At 38.2% G+C, this 20,209-nt stretch overlaps 1 protein-coding gene across 1 annotated transcript; it reads left to right on the top strand.

Moving 5' to 3' along the window:
- Positions 1–16,620: 16,620 nt before the first annotated feature.
- On the top strand, positions 16,621–19,440 carry lrrc30a (leucine rich repeat containing 30a). The gene is made up of 2 exons (XM_083542243.1): positions 16,621–18,087; positions 18,178–19,440. Exon 1 carries the CDS (start codon positions 16,940–16,942, stop codon positions 17,816–17,818), a length of 879 nt encoding a protein of 292 aa, XP_083398369.1. The 5' UTR covers positions 16,621–16,939; the 3' UTR covers positions 17,819–18,087; positions 18,178–19,440.
- The last annotated feature ends 769 nt before the right edge of the window (positions 19,441–20,209 follow it).

Raw genomic sequence — 20,209 nt, 5'->3', positions numbered from 1 at the left:
TTATAGCATCCTTTTACATGTGAGGCAGATCATACATTGCTTTTCATTCTGCTTAAAAATGCCATAGGCTTTTCAAGCACAAAAAAAAATCTAGAAAGTAGCACATATATAAATTGGAAATAAAAAGGTATATATATATATATATATATATATATATATATATATATATATATATATATATATATATATATATATATATATATATATATATACCATGTACTGTCAGTTTTAAGACACAAACAGCTAACCATCAATGTAAAAAAATGCCAGAGCTCAAGTTTCTACTTGTATTAATTCATTATAACATCGAAGCAGCATCTTCTCTAATGCAGGAATATTTGGAGCTGTGGGATTTGCAGTGGGTCAAAGGCTAATATAAACAAGCTTGGTAATATTGGTAATATCCTCCATTTTTCTCTAAGCTAATGCACACCCACTCTCACATTTTATTGCAGAAGCATCCATCTTATCATCTTTGACGTGACCACATCAACCCATGCTCATTTCCTTCTATATCTCACTGTGAATAAAAATCCCAAAACACTAATGGAAGAGATGGAGTCGAACACTGAGCCTCCATTAGTAATGGAAGCAGCTGAAGCCCATTAGTAGATGCTCGGTGTTGGCAGTGTACACGCTCCACTAGGAGCATGCACGTCCACCTGGCAGAACACCCTGGCCGTTTGGATGCCCGGAGCAATAGCGAGCACAAACTCCAGCTGCTCCTCCAATACTAACAGAGCCAAGCCTGAGAATGGCTGTGGAATGCATCAGAAGCCAATGAGCAGAGAAAGTGTTGGGGCACAATTCCAGACACAGAAGATGGGAAAAATGATGAAAATGAAAAAGCTGCAGGTGATTCACAAACCCAGAATTGGGGGAAATGCTCAAGATTGCTACAGCATGTATGTAATGGTAAACAAATCGATAAACACATGCCTGAATAGGCAAATAGAGCTGAAGATGGAATAAATGTATTAAATGTATTTAAATGTGTATGCAGCTTATGAAAAACAACCGCTTTGAGTTTTGACTTTACAATTGAGTACACTTTATGAAGTACACTTAGATATAACAAGTAATTAGCAAGCCTCGTGCATTGAGTGAGAAATATTAGTAAGAGAAAACACTAAGCAGCACAATGATTATGCCCCATGGGCTAAAATTAAACACCTCCTGAGATTAAAAGTGCTCCATTTTAATATATGCAAGTGATAACACTTTTTTTATTGTAATGGCTGCCCAAGTGTCACCTATTACATTTCCAGCTATTGAGAAATTTGCTCTAAATCCACAACCTATTTTCTGACCAACTACTGAGAGAATGCAATTTTCAAAACTGATTTGGAACCTGGAGCGCTGGGTAAGTGAGCAGCCTAATGCAAGATTGCTCTTGTGCGCTGTAAACATCCAATTAACTGTGACTGCGAAGCAGATTGAAGAAATGAAAGCGAGCAGAATACAACAATTTTATTCCAGCTGTGATCAGGTTTGACATCTAAAAGCACCTCCTGGAAAATATGCGGAAGTGCTTAATCTTTATATTCACTACTAAAAGTTGAACAATACTGAATGATCTTTTCAAAATGAAATCTAAAATACACTCCTCGTAATTTATAATGTATAAATGTACCACTTTTTTTTTTAAATCACAGTTCCATTACAGAGAAAATGATCAGAAAAAATGTATCTGAGCATACCAGAAAGAAAGCAAGTCACTAGTGTTTGAAGAAATGAATGTAAATGACCAGAATAGGTTTGATTAGGTTTGGTTTAACTAGTCTCTATTTTAATAGTGACAATAAAGCTGAAGCTAAGCTACTCTAATTCTGGGGCACTGTGGGAAGTTTTCTCACAGCTCAGGGTCCCTGATTCGATCCTGAGCTCAGGTTGCTGACGGCTTGGAGTTTCAAATATTCTCACAGTGTACATGTGGGTTCCCTAGGGCTAGGGTTATGTGCCGGTTAGGCTAAATTGCCCAAGGTGTGAATGTGTGTGCATGGTGTCACATCTACCCTGGAATAAATTCTCCGCTGCCTTTCGCCTTTCGTGTTCCTGGGACAGATCCACCTCAGCTCTGACTAGAATAAATCTGTAACTCAAGTTGCATCTGTGATAGGGGTGTAACGGTACATGTATTCATACCGACATTTTCAGTACAGGGCTTTCAGTTTGGTACAGGTGTACGAAATGCAGTCCTTTTTATGTGCAGAACATAGTTTTTATCTGAGTTCCCTCAGGAACGTATTAAGTGGTGAACCGCAAGTTTGTTGAGCCTAGCACTTTGACCGTATTCGTTCTTATTATTACATTTAAAAACATACCCAACAATGCCAGGGGTATAAAAACGAAACTAAAGTTAGTGCAGTGTCACTGTGGCTACTCACTCCGTACCGGTAGTAAGATTTGTTTTGTGCATGCATGAAAACCCTAAAGAATCTGTAGCGCTAACACTTTTTTTGAGATTTTCTCCACTTAAATGGAGAAAACCCTGACAATTGCACATATCATGGGAGTGAATGACTGAAGGATGGAAGGAATTGAGCACACACACACACACACACACACACACACACACACACACACACACACACACACACACACACACACACACACACACACACACTTATATACACATCTGTATCACCCAAATGGGGTCTAACAAAGGTAAACTATTTAATAAAATTTTTCCATTTATTTAATTTTAATAAATTTGTATCAAAATGTATAGCATTAATTTGATTTATTTTTTATAAAATATTATAAAATATTATTGTATATATTATTTAATAAAAGCAGGCATTTTATAAAATTTTTATTTAATTGTTTTAAAAATGTAAACTGTTCAAATTTTAATAATAACAAACTGTATTAATAAAAAACAACAAGCAATTTTATGTTTTGCTTTTCTTCCTCTTTAACTGTACTGAAATTGAACCCAACAGTGACTTAAAAACTGAGGTACGTGAATTTTGTGTACCGTTACACCCCTATACTGTAATGATTATTTTAGGCCCTTTTATCTGACATCTATTTTTTTTGTCGTTCCGTTCAGACAGGGAATATATCAGGTGCCAAAAGCTTTGTATAAAATATAATTCACTGTTTAAGTTGAGTAGTACTCCTTTTCATGCTTCACATTTATGTAGATAAACCTACTTATTGAAACTAATTGGTGTACAGCACCTTCTGCTCACGAGAGAGCGAGTTGCTTAAACTTCTTTCAGGTGGTGTCTTGTTATACTGTACAGCAATGTTTCATCTTTTACCCATGCACTTGTCAGAAAGCTGATTGCTTTTTATTCCCTTCCGCTGTTTCGGTATGCCAAACTCGATTCGGGTACTCTGTAACCACATTAGCCGTCTGCCGTGGCAATTTTTTTTTTACTCCCCCTACTATTCCAGAGACATTACAAATAGCATCTTTATCCTACGTAATAGTCTGTGCACTGATATACTGCCATCTATTTATCATCCCGCTCTACTTCATCTCCAGATTATTGTTCTGTTTACTCCAAGCTTTCCATTTTCCTCCTCCTGATATCGTGGGAGACCAATAAAGAAATCAGAGCTCAGATAGTAGACGGTTTTCAGTTTGCAGATGCAGCACACAACAGGCTTATCAGAATTTACTGAAATATTAAATACAAGTGAACTCAAAAGAGGTTCAAGGTGTAGATTTTTTCTTTTTATATATTTTATATAAGGCTAGTGGTGAAGAACAAAAAAGTTGTAATCACTTGCCTCTTTTTTTTTTTTTTTTTTTTTGCCTACTGGGTGCACTTCAGATTAAATGAAGAAGAAAGGGACCAGTGTGAAATATTGTCTCAATGTTCTGATAAGACAAGTAGCATCCACAGTTGATCCAAGGGGCACAATTTAATTCTGAGCTTCAGTTACTATCCTGTGTGGAATTTTGTATGTACTTTTCATGCCTATTGGATGGGCTCTATCCACATCTACTGGACCAAACTATTACTAAAAATGAATGGACTCACCAATTATTGAATGCATTTTCTCAACAAATATTAGGTAATATGTAGATTGTCCACCTGAGCTTCTGTCTATAATGTACTACAGTTGGCTACAGTAATGACTTGTTTTAACAAACCCATTGGTCAATCCAGCAGTGACACTATATGGACAATAATTTGACACCAAGCCATTAAATACTTTATAAAAATCTCATTCCATACTTATAATTTTTATAATTTCTTAGTCCCTTTAATAATGTCCACTCTTCTGTTAAGATGTTTTACTAGATTTGAAGTATGCATTCTGTCACAAGTCCATTAGTAAGGTTAGGTAGTGATGTATCCTGAGGTGGCCTGGGGTGCAGTCAGTGTTTCAATTGAAATGCTGGAATGTGTTTGGGTCTCCTAGTTCAAGTGAAGGGAATATTTAATTCTACTGCAACCAAAAGCATCCTATTGAAATGTTTGCTTTCAACTTTGTGGTAACAGTTTGGGGAAGAACCACATTTGTGTGGAAAAGTCAGGTGTCCCAATACTTTTGTCCTTATAGTGTATATCTACATGAAAGAATTGGCTCATCTTTTGTCAGGGTGTGTATACAACAACTGCACCCGAACATGCTCAAAAGAGCAGAAATGTAGGTGGACTTCCATAAACAGCCACCTGCCTACCTTGCGCCTGGAAATAAATGTCACAGCTGTGAATGCGGTTGAGTCATTCGAGTTTCTGGAGGCCTCCATCTGCTAACACCCTGAAGTTTGTCATGAAAGTTCAGCAGAGGCTGCTTCTCCTGGGTTAGCTCAAAACATTCAGCATTTCCAAAACCTGTCATGACCTCTTGAAACTTGTTTTGTGTTCTGCAGAGAGGACGGTCACTGGCTATAAAATACTTTCAATCAGGTGCTTGTGCTTTTCCTGAATATGCAAGAGTGCTGGAAGGTTCTACCTATATTTTAACCGTCCATGGTAATTACCTCTTCACCCAACTGCCATCACTTAAAGGTTTCAACACACTGCCCACACAATATTTTCCTCTGTACAACTTGTCCTCGCCTTTCTCTTTATATACTTCATTTCTATAAATATATATTCACAGCGAATCCATCTACCTGCATGTTTTTGGCAGGTGGGTGCAAACCAGAGTAGCACCACAGGGAACCCACACAAACATGTGCACAACATGCAAAAAATCAAACCCTAGGTCCCTGAAGCTGTCAGTACAACTGAACAACCATGCCAATATAAATGTATATTCTAAATATACATACAGTGGATATAAACAAATCTACACACCCTTATGAAATTGCAGGTTTTTTAAATGCAAACACGGAAATAACAACAAAAATGTCAGACTTGTTACATCTTTAATGTGATCTTCCAACAAACAAAAATTTGGTGGAAAAAAATCTATATAAATTGGGAACATAAAAATAAAATAAAATAATAATATTAAAAAAAAAAGCTTTTGATTTCAAAAGTTTGCACATTCATTCATAATAGGGGTCTAACTGTCCTCAGAAGTAACCAGTCACATTCAGAAATAGGCCTATAGATTAATAGCATAAACCTGCCATCAATAACAATGATTCTGATAAAACCAGTTAAAAGTCAACTGTTGCTGTAGTATTTGCTTAAAAGTTTGGGGTTACATTCTATTAAGATACATGGGCCAAAGAACCTGAGAGACTTAATTGTTGATAGTTAGCAATCATGTACCATGGAACACTCTCAAAACCAGGGCCGTGCACAGAGGTACACAGGGCTGTTGCCTAGAGCCACTGCCCCTCTGCTCTCATCGGCTGAGGTACCTCTCTCACCTCTCTCAAAAAGGTTTTTACTGTAAAAGGAACAGGTAAATATCAAAATGTGAAACAGTAAATAGTTCATGTTATGCTCAGCAATGTGTAATTGTGATGTTCTATCAAATATTTGACAATAAATCTGAAATGAGTCTGCTGTCTCATTTAATTATATATTTGCTACAACTGGATAATTTGTGTTAACAAGAACCACCCCCTTAGTGCCACTTTTTTAGTTTGTGCCACTGCAACTCAAAATGTCTGTCACAGCCCTGGTCAAAACCATCACCAATAAGTGAAGAAAATGTGGCACTACAAATACATTGCCAGTCCAGATCATCTGCATCGCTTTTCCAACAAGTTTAATCCAAAAAGGTTTTGTCCATTTATCTATGCAGAATTGTTGTAATGTTGTTGTGGTGTCTGTTGTGACCGCTTTGATGAGTCATCGCTGTGCTCTTGGGGTAATTTTGGTCGGCCGGCCACTCCTAGGAAGCTTCTCCACTGTTCCATGTTTTTGCTATTTGTGAGTAATGGCTCTCACTGTGAATCACTGGAGTCCCAAAGCTTCAGAAATGACTTTATAACCTTTTTCACAATGATAGATCTCAATTACTTTCTTTCTCATTTGTTTCTAAATTCTTTTGGATCTCGGCATGATGTCTAGCTTTTAAGGATCTTTTGGTCTACTTCATTTTATCAGGCAGGTCCTATTTAAGAGATTTCTTGATTGTGAACCGGTGAGGCAGTAATCAGGCCTGGGTGTGGCTGGAGAAACTGAATTCAGGTGTGATAAACCACAGTTTTAATGCTTTTTCACTGTTGTTGGCTGTAATGAACAAATAGAAGTTTATTACTTAACTATTAGTTTCACTGTAGTTTCTGAATTAGCATCATTAATATGATTCTGTTAAAAAAAACACTTTTATGCAGATAAGCTTTTTCATCCAAAAATGTGTTTACAGTCTGTATAAATCAATGTAGTTTTTTTTATAGTGTTGATTTTGATCAGATTAAAATTTTATGATAATTATTATAGTTACAGTGCAATTATAAGAATTATAATAGACAAAAGAAATGTAATAAAAATCAATACTACCAAAAAAAAAGATTGTAGTTGATTTATACAGTATGTAAACACTTCTATTTCTCAAAAACATTTTCTAATTTAAATCTTGCAATCTTTTCTATTTGTTGCTGGATCAGACTGAATTTTTTAAAACTGAGATTCAGTCCATAATTTCTTTCTGTTTCAGTCTTATATAAATGCTGTAATTTATCGACGATGTTTAGGACTGGTGCCATCTCTATACAGGTCTGACTATGTTTCTGAGATTCATATGTCCATCTGGGCACACTTTAGCTTTCATTATAATTTCTACTTTCCAGTTATTGCCTCTTTCTAGTCCCTGAACATTCAAAGATGTATTATTATGGAAGTAGTAATCTCTGCAACCCAATTTTTTCTGGGGTATAAGTGGGTAAGCCTGATCTTATATATTTGTACAACTTTGGACATTCTATGGTCATTATCCTGTATGAATATTTGCCGTCATGCACCATGGTGACAAAGCAAATATGTGTTTTTTTCTAATTTGAATTTTCACATGTAAAAAATGAAGCCATATTATAATTTAGGAGCATGGTGTGTATTTAATATTAAGTGGCATGTACTCAACCAAATACAAGTGAAATAGGGCATATTGTACTGATGTAGTGCTTTTCAGAACAGCTATGAGATGTTGGCAAATTTTGGTTAATTTTTTGTGTGTTTATATATATATATATATATATATATATATATATATATATATATATATATATATATATATATATATATATATACAGTGAGGAAAATAAGTATTTGAACACACTGCTATTTTGCAAGTTCTCCCACTTAGAAATCATGGAGGGGTCTGAAATTGTCATCGTAGGTGCATGTCCACTGTGAGAGACATAATCTAAAAATAAAAATCCAGAAATCACAATATATGATTATGACTATTTATTTGTATGATACAGCTGCAAATAAGTATTTAAACACCTGTCTATCAGCTAGAATTCTGACCCTCAAAGACCTGTTAGTCTGCCTTTAAAATGTCCACCTCCACTACATTTATTATCCTAAATTAGATGCACCTGTTTGAGGTCGTTAGCTGCATAAAGACACCTGTCCACCCCATACAATCAGTAAGAATCCAACTACTAACATGGCCAAGACCAAAGAGCTGTCCAAAGACACTAGAGACAAAATTGTACACCTCCACAAGGCTGGAAAGGGCTACGGGGAAATTGCCAAGCAACTTGGTGAAAAAAGGTCCACTGTTGGAGCAAACATTAGAAAATGGAAGAAGCTAAACATGACTGTCAATCTCCCTAGGACTGGGGCTCCATGCAAGATCTCACCTCGTGGGGTCTCAATGATCCTAAGGAAGGTGAAAAATCAGCCCAGAACTACACGGGAGGAGCTGGTCAATGACCTAAAAAGAGTTGGGACCACCGTTTCCAAGGTTACTGTTGGTAATACACTAAGACGTCATAGTTTGAAATCATGCATGGCACGGAAGGTTCCCCTGCTTAAGCCAGCACATGTCCAGGCACGTTTTAAGTTTGCCAATGACCATTTGGATGATCCAGAGGAGTCATGGGAGAAAGTCATGTGGTCAGATGAGACCAAAATAGAACTTTTGGGTCATAATTCCACTAAATGTGTTTGGAGGAAGAAGAATGATGAGTACCATCCCAAGAACACCATCCCTACTGTGAAGCATGGGGGTGGTAGCATCATGCTTTGGGGGTGTTTTTCTGCACATGGGACAGGGCGACTGCACTGTATTAAGGAGAGGATGACCGGGGCCATGTATTGCGAGATTTTGGGGAACAACCTCCTTCCCTCAGTTAGAGCATTGAAGATGGGTCGAGGCTGGGTCTTCCAACATGACAATGACCCGAAGCACACAGCCAGGATAACCAAGGAGTGGCTCTGTAAGAAGCATATCAAGGTTCTGGCGTGGCCTAGCCAGTCTCCAGACCTAAACCCAATAGAGAATCTTTGGAGGGAGCTCAAACTCCGTGTTTCTCAGCGACAGGCCAGAAACCTGACTGATCTAGAGAAGATCTGTGTGGAGGAGTGGGCCAAAATCCCTCCTGCAGTGTTTGCAAACCTGGTGAAAATCTACAGGAAACGTTTGACCTCTGTAATTGCAAACAAAGGCTACTGTACCAAATATTAACATTGACTTTCTCAGGTGTTCAAATACTTATTTGCAGCTGTATCATACAAATAAATAGTTAAAAAATCATACATTGTGATTTCTGGATTTTTTTTTTAGATTATGTCTCTCACAGTGGACATGCACCTACGATGACAATTTCAGACCCCTCTATGATTTCTAAGTGGGAGAACTTGCAAAATAGCAGGGTGTTCAAATACTTATTTTCCTCACTGTATATTTATATATATATATATATATATATATATATATATATATATATATATATATATATATACAATTTAAAGTTTGGTGCACTGCTAGTTGCTTGGCTTACAGCAGGTCAGCATCCTCTGTTGCTTCACATGCATTAATGCCCTTGCACAACCCAGCCTCGCTCATGCACAAAGTAGGTGAATTAGCAAGTCAAATACTCAAGGGTTATTTTTTTACCCCAGAAGGGGTCATGTAAAAGGCTCAATAGAGGTTGCGGTTTTACAGGTCAAATCGTCAAGTGACTCACATTACCAGCAACATCACACCAGGAGCTATGTGCGGGTTCCTCTTACAATGCCGACACAGCAAACAAGAAGGGGCAGAACTTGAACTATATTATGAGGTATAAAAAAAGATGTAATTATGACTAAAACCTGGATTAACCTGCACATAACAATGCCATTATCTAATATACTCAATAAAATACTGTATATGCATGTATTATTTATTAGGGTTTTTTTTTTGCATATAATGAAAAATATCAGCAAAAAGAAAGATGGTGCATTTACAGCATTAACATATGTACAAAAAATGCTAACTTATATTTATTACTTGTATATTCCTGTAGAGCCTATACAGATTGTCCGAAATTCAGGAACCAATTGGAATATGCTGATCTAAAGATTTTAAAGACATGATAAAATGCATTGAGAGTGAACATCTAAATATTGAAGAGAATATATTGCTTTACTTGAATTGGCTCCTGACATTCCAGGCACCTGGTTGTACACCACAGTTGTACGTATGTTTCACACACTGAATGTCTCACATGCAGTCTATTTTCTGGATGATTATATGAGATACCACAGATGTCTGTGTTGGCCTGTTTTGGCTAAACATGTAAATAGGCTGAAAGTGTGCCCATGACTTTATGTGCATGCCAAAATCAGTTTTAAAATCCTATGAATCAAATTAAGTACCAGAATTAAAGCTCATACATTAATGCACAAAAACATTATATGCTGACAAACCAGCTTTACCAACAACAACAACAACAAAATTAATAATAATAATAATAATAATAATAATAAGAAGAAGAAGAAGAAGAAGAAGAAGAAGACTGATAATAATAGCTAACATTTGTCTTCTTTATATTACATAAATTGGAATTCCTGATCAGAAAATTTTTAAGTTTGAAAATGAGTTGAATAACATAAACTGGGACAGTACATTTAAAATTAATAATCTAAATGAGTGTTGTGATTTTATAATGGACACACTTGCAAATACAATCCAGTAGTTAACATGTTTTTTTTAAAGTAACAGGGGAAACTTTTTGCTTTGGATAAATAATTATATTTATCATTCAATGAAAAAGAGGGATCTGGCACTGAAAAAAATCAAATTTACAAAACATCTAACAGATATATTGATTCCCTTTCAGGAACTCGAGCTGCATCAACGCTTTCGCGTTGTCTACGCTCTGAATCACGTGTGTAATCCGTCCAATGGAAAGCGCGGCGTCACCGGCAGGGCATTCGCTTCTGTTTGTTCAGCAAGCTCTGTGAGTGTTTGTCCCCATAAAGGTTTTTGGTAAGTGAGAAATGTCCAAAAAAATATGGAAAGAAATAAAAGCAGTGATCGTTCCGACTGCTCCCCAGAGGGAGCCGGATGCACACATTCTGCGCACATTCTGTGCACATTGCGCCACATACATTGTGCTCGTATGTGACCGCTCTGCTCCCGGAGAGCACTGCTCGAAGGGGGGTGCTCTCACTTCTCATGATTCCGGACCCACTTCTGCCGAGGTGAAGCGGCATTTGAGGTCAAAAGGCTCGATTTGGGACCTGGCAGGAAATTTTAAACAGATTTGACCATTTCTCCTGCTAAATCCAGTGTTTCCTCCCAGAGCATGGAAGCACGCCTTTTGGTGTTTCTTACCTCTGTGTGGAGAGCGCTACACTCCACCTCTATTCCTCCAAGGAGGGGGGTTGGGGGAGGGGTGGACGCTGATGAGCACATAGACACGTGAGGAGCTAATGGAGGTTGTGACCCGTGCTGTAGATTTAGATTGGCCGGCTGATGAGCAGAAAGTTCCCCCGTCCAATAAGCTAAGTGCCCTGGATGTGTGGAGAGATCCTGGGTTTCTGTCTCAGGCCCCATGCTGGGAGTTCCTGGTCGTCCTTTACACTTACGACAGATGCGTCCCTTTACAGGCTGGGGAGCAGTCATGAATGGCTGCTCCGCACAAGGTCTCTGGAGAAGGCTCCATCACACATGGCATATCAATTGCCTGGAGATACTGGCCATGCTTCAAGCAATGAAGCATTTGCTTCCAGACCTCAAGGGCTAATATGTCTTGGTCCATAAGGACAACACATCGGTGGTTCCTACATTAACCACCAGGGGGTCTGCAATCTTGCCTCCTATACAAGCTGGCACGTCAGATCCTCCTGTGGGCCCAGGGAAAGCTGGTCCACTTGAGGGCAGGGTATATCCCAGGCAACTTAAATGAGGGAGCAGACGTCTTCGCAAATCCCTGTCGCACTGCTTCTCAGATTTCTGGAGAGAGTTTGCCAATATGGAGTCTGTCTCGTGCAACAAGAAGCTACCACCGACACTGCCGGTGCCTGTGGCTCCCATCCCGCTCAACAAGATGGGGCTGCAGAATAATGCCAAGGTGTTCTTAGAGCAGCACAGACAGCGTTTCCGATCCCTTACGCTCTGGGAAGTCGGCTGGCACCATGTGTGGCATGTCACGAATGTCAGCTGGAAAACTAGCCAGCCATCTCAAAAGCGCCTTTGCACCCAGTACCCTTACTTAAGATCCCCTTTGAGAGAATTAAATTGGACTTCACAACATGATACCTATAAGTAGTGCCTCTCTGCAACATCTCCGCATGTAGTGTTGAGGAGGCACTTTTCCGTGTTCTTTCCCGGGTTGAAACCAGCTCAAGGCACGGCTTTTATGTCACAAAAACTAAGCAAACTTTACAGATTATTGGGGATTAAATCGATCCGTACTAGTGTCTATCATCCTCAGACCAATGGCTTAGTTGAGTGATTTAATCAAACCCTCAAAAATATGATTTGGATGATTTGTAGATGCACAGAACTGGGATAAGTGGCTCGAACCCCTATTATTTACAGTTCGAGAGGTCCCACAAGCCTCTTCGAACAGCTATCCCAATTTTATAATTGGGGTGAACAGCTGTGGGAATTTCCACCGGGAGATAAAGTTCTCGTATTACTACCCACGTCGAGCTCTAAACTACTGCCGAAGTGGCAAGGACCTTTTGAGGTTACGCAGCGAGTTGGAGATGTCAACTATAAGGTTAGGCACACAGATAGAGGCGTTGCACTCGGGGTGTACAACCTTAACTTCCTGAAACCATGGATTGAGGCAGTGTCTGTGTTGCTAGCGATAGTGATTAACAAGCGGGAAGAGCTGGGACCAGAGGTAAAGCAAAAATCTGCGTCAGAATTCACCATGGTCCCCTGTGGAGACCACCTCTCACCGTCGCAGAGAGCACAGGTGAAGAAGTTGCAAAAAGAGTTTGCGGATGAGTTTTTACCCCTGCCTGGATAAACAAACCTCCACAAAAATTGGTTTGGGATGAACTCCAAACTAGGTTTGGCACATTTTTATTCAACACTGGATTTAATCAAAGGACTTTGGCAGATCCCCTTCATTCCAATGTCTTGTAAAAAAACGGCCTTTTCCACTCTGTTTGGTTTACACCACTTTGTCACACTTCCCTTTGGCTTGTTTGGAGCCCCAGCAACCTTTGAATGCCTCATGGACTGCATTCTCCAACCCCAACGGGTATGCAGCTTCCAACTTGGATGACATAATCATCTGGAGTAATGACTGGCAGCAGCATTTGCAACACTTTAGAGTGGTCCTGAGAACCTTGAGGCGGGCAGGACTCACAGCAAACCTGAAGAAGTGTGCAATTGGGCAGGTGAGAGTACAGTATCTGGGTTTCCATTTGATTCATGGGCAGGTGCATCGCCAAACTGATAAGCCTGCCCAAGACCCAAGACCAAAAAGAAGGTGAGATTGGTTCCTGGGGCTGGCTTGCTGGAGGTTTGTCGCTAATTATTTGGATATCGCAAGCCCACTGACAGATCTCACTAAAAAGGGAGCACCAGATATGAACGTGCGGATCACTAGGGGGTATCTAACACTTTAGCCGTTTAAATTCGACGATGTCCACAGGGGTCGGTTGTCGGTCGGTTGAGTCAGGCAGTGGGGGTTTGTGGCAAGGGGGCGTGGTGGGGTGGGGCGGCGAGCATTGCGAGCTCCGGTTTCTGAAAGCAGGGCGAGGCCGGTAGAGACAAGCGGTAAGAATAACACACCTGTTGAGATATGGTGTAATTGGTGTTCTCTGTTGCAGAGAGCGGGAAAAAAAGCATAAGAGAAACAGGGAGAGATGTGTGTGTGCATGTGTGAGAGAAGGTAGAGAGATAAAATAAAGTGTCTGGTTCGTCAAACTGGTCGCCGCCGTTTGAACCGTTTGCTTTCTTACATACTCTTTTTGCATTTTGTGATGATTTGTTTTTTCTTTTTTTGATGATTCATTTGTTGTTTTCACCTTATGTAAAAGCCTAACTAGGAACGTGGTCTGCAAATGGCATCGGTTGTCACGGTGTAAGAATGTCTATTGTATTGTCCCTGTTAAATAAAAAACAAATACATTTTTTACAATAATTTTTATTCTTACTTATTTATATTCTCATTCTTGTAGAAAGACTTAGGGTAATGGTAAGAGAGGAGTTAATAGAGGAGTTGTGCACATTGCATTTAGACCTCAGACATAAATTCACACTATTCAGAGAGTTATGCAAGAATTGGTAGAGTTTGCAAAAACTCAGGTGTTTGTAAGTTACAGTGCAGTTTTCTCCAGTTCGAATGAGGAGCCATATTAAGTTCTGCAATTCCATCCGACAGTTTGATGTAACCCCAGCATGTTATGCTAAACTCTATATTTTAATACTTTAAATCGACTTAAAGATCTGTAGCAAGCCATTTAAGGTCAATATTAAATACTTAAATCCATAAATTAGAATAAGACATAAACACACTTAAAGCTACACTGTTATAGTAAACTAAGTGATCAATGTGTAAAGTACAGTTAGGATTATTCATGCAGTAATATATATTGAGTACTAGATGGTACCAGATTCCTGTTAGATGTTCATCATAACACTTTATTTTTTACATTTTGAATTGTCTCTTGCTTTAATGTTGCATTTATGTTGTATCATACCACACAGCGGAAAAAATTATTTTCTTCTTCGTTTCTCATCCCTGTTTATGGGGAGTCTTTAAGGCAAGCACTCATCTTTGAAGGTTTTGGTCTAGATCAGGGGTCTCAAACTCACATTTTGTCCCACTTAAAAAATGTAAACAGCAGAATACACACATACATACATACATATATACACATACATACATACATACATATATATATATATATATATATATATATATATATATATATATATATATATATATATATATATATATATATATATACTGTATATATATATATATATATATATATATATATATATATATATATATATATATATATATATATATATATATATATATATATATTTTTTTTTTTTTTTTTGTAACTGCAGCATCAGCATCCTTTTTGGCTTTATGAAAAAAGCCTTGCTGGGACATTACCTCTCTCTGCCACTCAGTGGCTGTTTTTTTTTCTCATGTCTTCCTGGTACTTCTCATACTGTTCTCCGTGTTTAGTAATGACCCTTGAGATTAAATTTCTTTAGAATGGCGACTTTTTCTTTGTATATCAGACAGGTAGCATTTCCATTAAACTCAACGAAAAAATACAGCAATGTCCATCTTTCTTGAAACTGTCTGTGTTCGTCTTTCACTTTCCTGCTTGTTTTTTAAAGAGAAATTTTTCATTTTCTTTCGCAGACAAACAACAACAAAAAAAAAGCCCCAAAACCAGTTCATCTCTTATCAAATCTGCCGCATGCGCGGGTTTCTTTTACGCGTTCAAGTTGTGTTTTTTGTGTGTGTGTTTTTGTTTTAATGAAATATGAAGGGGTAATTTTGGTATGAAGTGAATAGAAAAAAAATAATTCCAAAAAAATGTGTACAAAATATTTTTGCGGCCTTTTATTTTTTACATCAGTTGCGGGCCGGAGGGAAGGGGAGTGGGGGGTTATATATGGCCCGCAGGCCAGCAGGTTGAGACCACTGGTCTAAATGCGTTTAAAAACCCATCTCAGACAAATTAGACAATTGTGTAGTAATGAATGGGCACAAAAAATTGCATGTGTGTGTAACCCATCTCTGAACACATAACTTTCCTTTTGAAATATGACATACATTTTAAGCTTTGGTTACAGACACTAATACAACCCCTTTCCATTTGCTGCAACTGGAGTTTAAAACCTGAAATCTCTATTATGTATGTCAGTTAGATCACACAATCTGTAAGAAATGTGAGGAACACATTATATTCCTATTCTATTTGCATAATATTTTACATATACTGGATGTACTTCTATAGACCGAAGCTATAACAGACCAAAGTTATTATGCTCTTAGCAATTTAGGTAACTTTTTATCCCATCATTGTAACCTGATCAAAAGTTGCTAACAGCATAAAAACTTTGGTGAGTAATAAATTCATTACGATTGTCAACACATGACAGTTGAGAGTCTATTTATGAGAAGCCATGCTATTTACAGTACAGTTCTTAATGGACCTGACCAGTGTAAACAGGTTCTCATCTCCAACGAGCATGAAAGCTATTAGACTATCTGAGTGTCTGAATCAGGTTTTTATACATTTTAAAATAGAAACTTTCCTATTTCCTATGTATTGCTTCTGTGTATTAATTTTTTTGAATTCATATTACTTGAGTCATAAACTTGAGGCTCTGTGATAATAATCACTTTCGCTGGTGTGATTAATTCTCAGTGTTTCATTATTTGTCATTACATTTAATATTAAATATTGCATGCTCCATTGCATGATTTACTGCACATTTATCTGCATTTTTTAATGGTTATGAGCTGTTTATGATGGTCAGAACAGCTATTGATGGAAAGAACTAGCACTGAAATCTTCACTGAATAGCCATCAAAGTTTAATGATATTATTTTATGAATTGATGTGCCATGTAATATAACAAAACTGCCTATGAGTTTTAAAGACATTAATCTACATTTCTATAAGACCCTATTATGGTCTAATGGTAATGCATGGTCCTTCATTATAGTCAATGTCCACTTCAGAAATAGTTGTCCCATGCTGAGCCAAAATCTAGGCTAGTTATTAACGTTGAAGTGACAGGGGCAGCTGAAGACACAAGCAGTGAAACATGGTATGAGTCGTTCCAGCAATGTTGTTTGCCGATGTAATATGTTCTAGATCCTCGCTCCCTCCATTGGCTTTCACTGCAACTCCTTCCAAATGTTCTGGAGACACTAGAGTAGGCGTTACTCTTTTACACACCCAGAGAAGTGTGTTTATGACCTAGTCCGCCAGACATACTTCTATTTGGATGTCAATGGAAGTCTGGACCACAGACTATGCTCTGAGCTCTCCTGGCCTCTTATCAGAGCTGGGATTCTGCTATCTCTTAAAAGATTGGAAGCAGTGAAGATGTTTTGTGTTGCTTAGCTGCTTAAGGAGCCATAGGCCATAAAAACGTAAGAGCTGAGTGGAGGCACTGTGCTAGCATGGGGGGAAAAAAATCGAAGGAGCCCACAAGCGAGGACATGAAACGTGTAGGAAGAAAGAGTGCAGCCTGTGAGGAAACCCTGACATCATCTGACAGGATCCGCAAGCACATTGTGATGCAATTTGGTTACAAGGTGCTGAGCTTGGCTCGACAACATATGATTGCACCTCCTGGTGAGTTATGGGAGCTAACAGAACTGCAGAAGCTTAATTTGTCCCTGAACTGCTTATGTTTCTTGCCTTCATCTGTGGTGCTGCTTGAGAACCTGGTTGTACTTAATTTGTGGGGTAACCAGCTCACCAGTCTGCCCCCTGAGATCGGGCAACTCGAAAACCTGAAGGTGCTCTTTGCATACCACAACCATCTGACTGATGTCCCTGAGGAGCTAGGCTCCTGTTTAAAGCTGGAGGTCTTGAGCTTGGCAAACAACCAACTCACAAGTCTCCCGGATAGTCTCGCTGCACTCACAAACCTGCAGAAGCTCAACCTGAGCCATAACAATATTGTGTATATCCCTGCATGTGTATATGCCATGAAAAAGCTGGTCTTTTTGCATGTCGCCTGTAACAGGCTGGAGAACATTGCAGAGCATATACAAGCACTGGCTGATCTAAAGACCCTCATTATGGAAGAGAACTCTATTCATTGTCTGCCAAAGATGCTCTGCTGTCTGACCAAGTTAGAACTGCTCAATGTGGATTATAATGACATTCAGAACGTTCCTACTGAAATGCACCAGCTGAACAGGCTGGGGAAACTAGCTTCTCACCCACTGGATAAAGGACTCCATATCATACATAACCCTCTGTTCAAGCCAATTAAAGAGGTGTTAGATGGAGGTCTCCAGGCTCTTTATAACTATCTCAAGGCCAACTGAAATGCTGTGCTGTGTGGTGATTCTTTGGACTATTAGGTCTATTCATATCTATTTGGGAAGCAAAAAATTTAGTTAAGGCTTAGATAATATCATTTTCCATTGCTTTATGAAGACTGCATATATTAGGATGACTAGATTTTTAGAAGCGTCACAAAAAAGTTGAGCGTAAACACAAATATACCATTAATATTCTTACTGCTATAAAACCTAATAGTAGAAAAGAACATAAACAGACGGAGAAAACCTTCAGGCAAAGTGGAGAACAATGTGTAAGTGCTTGCCGGCTTGGTTATTAAAGTGTAAAAAGATCCCTCTGAGTATGTGAAGGTTGCTGATACTGAAATCTTTTCATTCTGCAGTGCCAGGACTTGAGGGCACGTTTAAGGTTCCCAGGAGCATGTTAAACAAAGGGCACCAGCTTGGCAGTTGTGCTAAACAAGCACTGGACTTCTTCTCCTTTTGTGCAGCGCTGAGTTCATTTGAAACTGTCTGTGAACTTGCTGACTCAGTCACGTTGACCCTTGTTGTCCACAATCTTTTCTTGAAAGCCCAAGAGAAGAAGAGATGCAATTATAATCGGCCTCTACCATTTTCTACAAGTGTATTGGAGTGCAAAGCAGAGACATTTCAATTACTACAAAAGAAAGGTCAGTGGTGCATCCTGTTGAAAAGTACGGCACCTTTTATTTGAAGGGCATTGGGCTTATTTCCCCGAACGTTATGTACTATATAATTTCAGCAAGAACAAGAAGAAAATCTTTAAGAATCGAAATCTTTTCATATACCCCGGACTTTTACTGCTGATACATCCAGGTACTATATAGTGAATGTACTCATCTGTTATAAGCATATCGCTTTTGCCATGTTTTATAATATGAAATTTTATTATGTTATAAATAATATACTGTTACAAAGGATGCAATATTCATGGTCAGTCCATTGATGTCTTCAGGGTTAACTGTTTAACAGGACAGATTTTCTCAGTTACATTGATAAATGCCACTGAATGTTATTTACTAAATGCCCTTAAAGAACACTTCCAGCGCCAACAGTAATGTGTATAACCTACAATGTTTTGTTCAGTGGGTTTATATTTAGGTTTAACTTCTACCCATTGTTCTCTATTCTCTTCAGTTCCTATAATCTTTTCTTTTACATAATGAGTTTGTTGACTTTTTCAGCACACAGGACTACACTGGACTTCAGTTTATTCGGCACATACATTTTAAAATTAAAACTTGGCCTTGTATGTTATTTAATGCTTGTCCAGCATTTTAAAGTTTATGTTTGGGAATCTGACTATTTTCCACCAATGCATAATTTTCTTAATGTTTAAAAAGTTTGGATAATTGTAATTATCAGTTCAATAAATGTCAAGCAAGACATAGTGTGCAGGCATTGTATTATTTCTGTACTTTGTGTACATTTACATTTATGGCACTTGGCAGATGCCCTTATCCAGAGTGACAATTATCTCATTTATACGACTGAGCAGTTGAGGGTTAAGAGCCTTGCTTGAAAGCCCACCAGTGGCAGCTTGGTGGTGCTGAAATTTTAACTCATGACCTTCTGATCAGAAGTCCAACATCTTAACCAACTGTGTGTTTTGATCAATTCAAAGAATATATGTATGTATTCGATTTTTTAGTGTGCAGAGTAAACAGTTTTACAAAAAATATCAATCTCTCCAATTTTTTCTCCATAATATCCCAAACAAGTGGCTATCTGAAGTTAATGTAGTCCATCAGGCTTTTCTGTCTCATTAGGTTTGTGATAAAATGGACAGTCAGATTGCAGTTTTCTCTAATTATTCCACAGCTCACTGATTCTGCACAGCCAAACAAACTAAGTACTTAACACTCCTGAGCAGGTCCAACCACTCTGACCTCTTTTTTCTTTTTTTTTTAACACCACACCTAATGTTCTGTGCTCTGGCTGACACTGCACTTTAACTTATCTAATCATTTGCCTGTGCACATTTAAATAAAACAGGGCAATATGGGCTGACATTAAATGCATTCAATTTGCTTAAACATGATTTGCATGCACAGCAGAAATCACAAAATCTTGACTGTAGTCAGGTTTAGCTATTATTTCCTATTATAGGATTACCATAAAGCAAATATAATTACAAGATTATTGAACTTATTTAAAGTTAACTTATTGGCCCATGGAATAAAAAAAATAAAAGCTTGAAATAAGTAATAATGTCCAGTATAAGTTGTAACTACAGTACAGACCAAAAGTTTGGACACACCTTCTCATTCAAAGAGTTTTCTTTATTTTCATGACTATGAAAATTGTAGAGTCACACTGAAGGCATCAAGGGCTATTTGACCAAGAAGGAGATGCTGCGCCAGATGACCTGGCCTCCACAGTCACCGGACCTGA

The sequence above is a fragment of the Silurus aristotelis genome (genome assembly GCF_946808225.1).
Source record: "Silurus aristotelis genome assembly, chromosome: 1".
Lineage (NCBI taxonomy): Eukaryota > Metazoa > Chordata > Actinopteri > Siluriformes > Siluridae > Silurus > Silurus aristotelis.
Note: the sequence above shows the minus strand (reverse complement) of the source record. Positions and strands in the feature narration are given on the sequence as shown.

Excerpts from the sequence above, each read along its gene's own strand:
- lrrc30a (XM_083542243.1), top strand. The coding sequence starts at position 16,940 with ATGGGGGGAAAAAAATCGAAGGAGCCCACAAGCGAGGACATGAAACGT.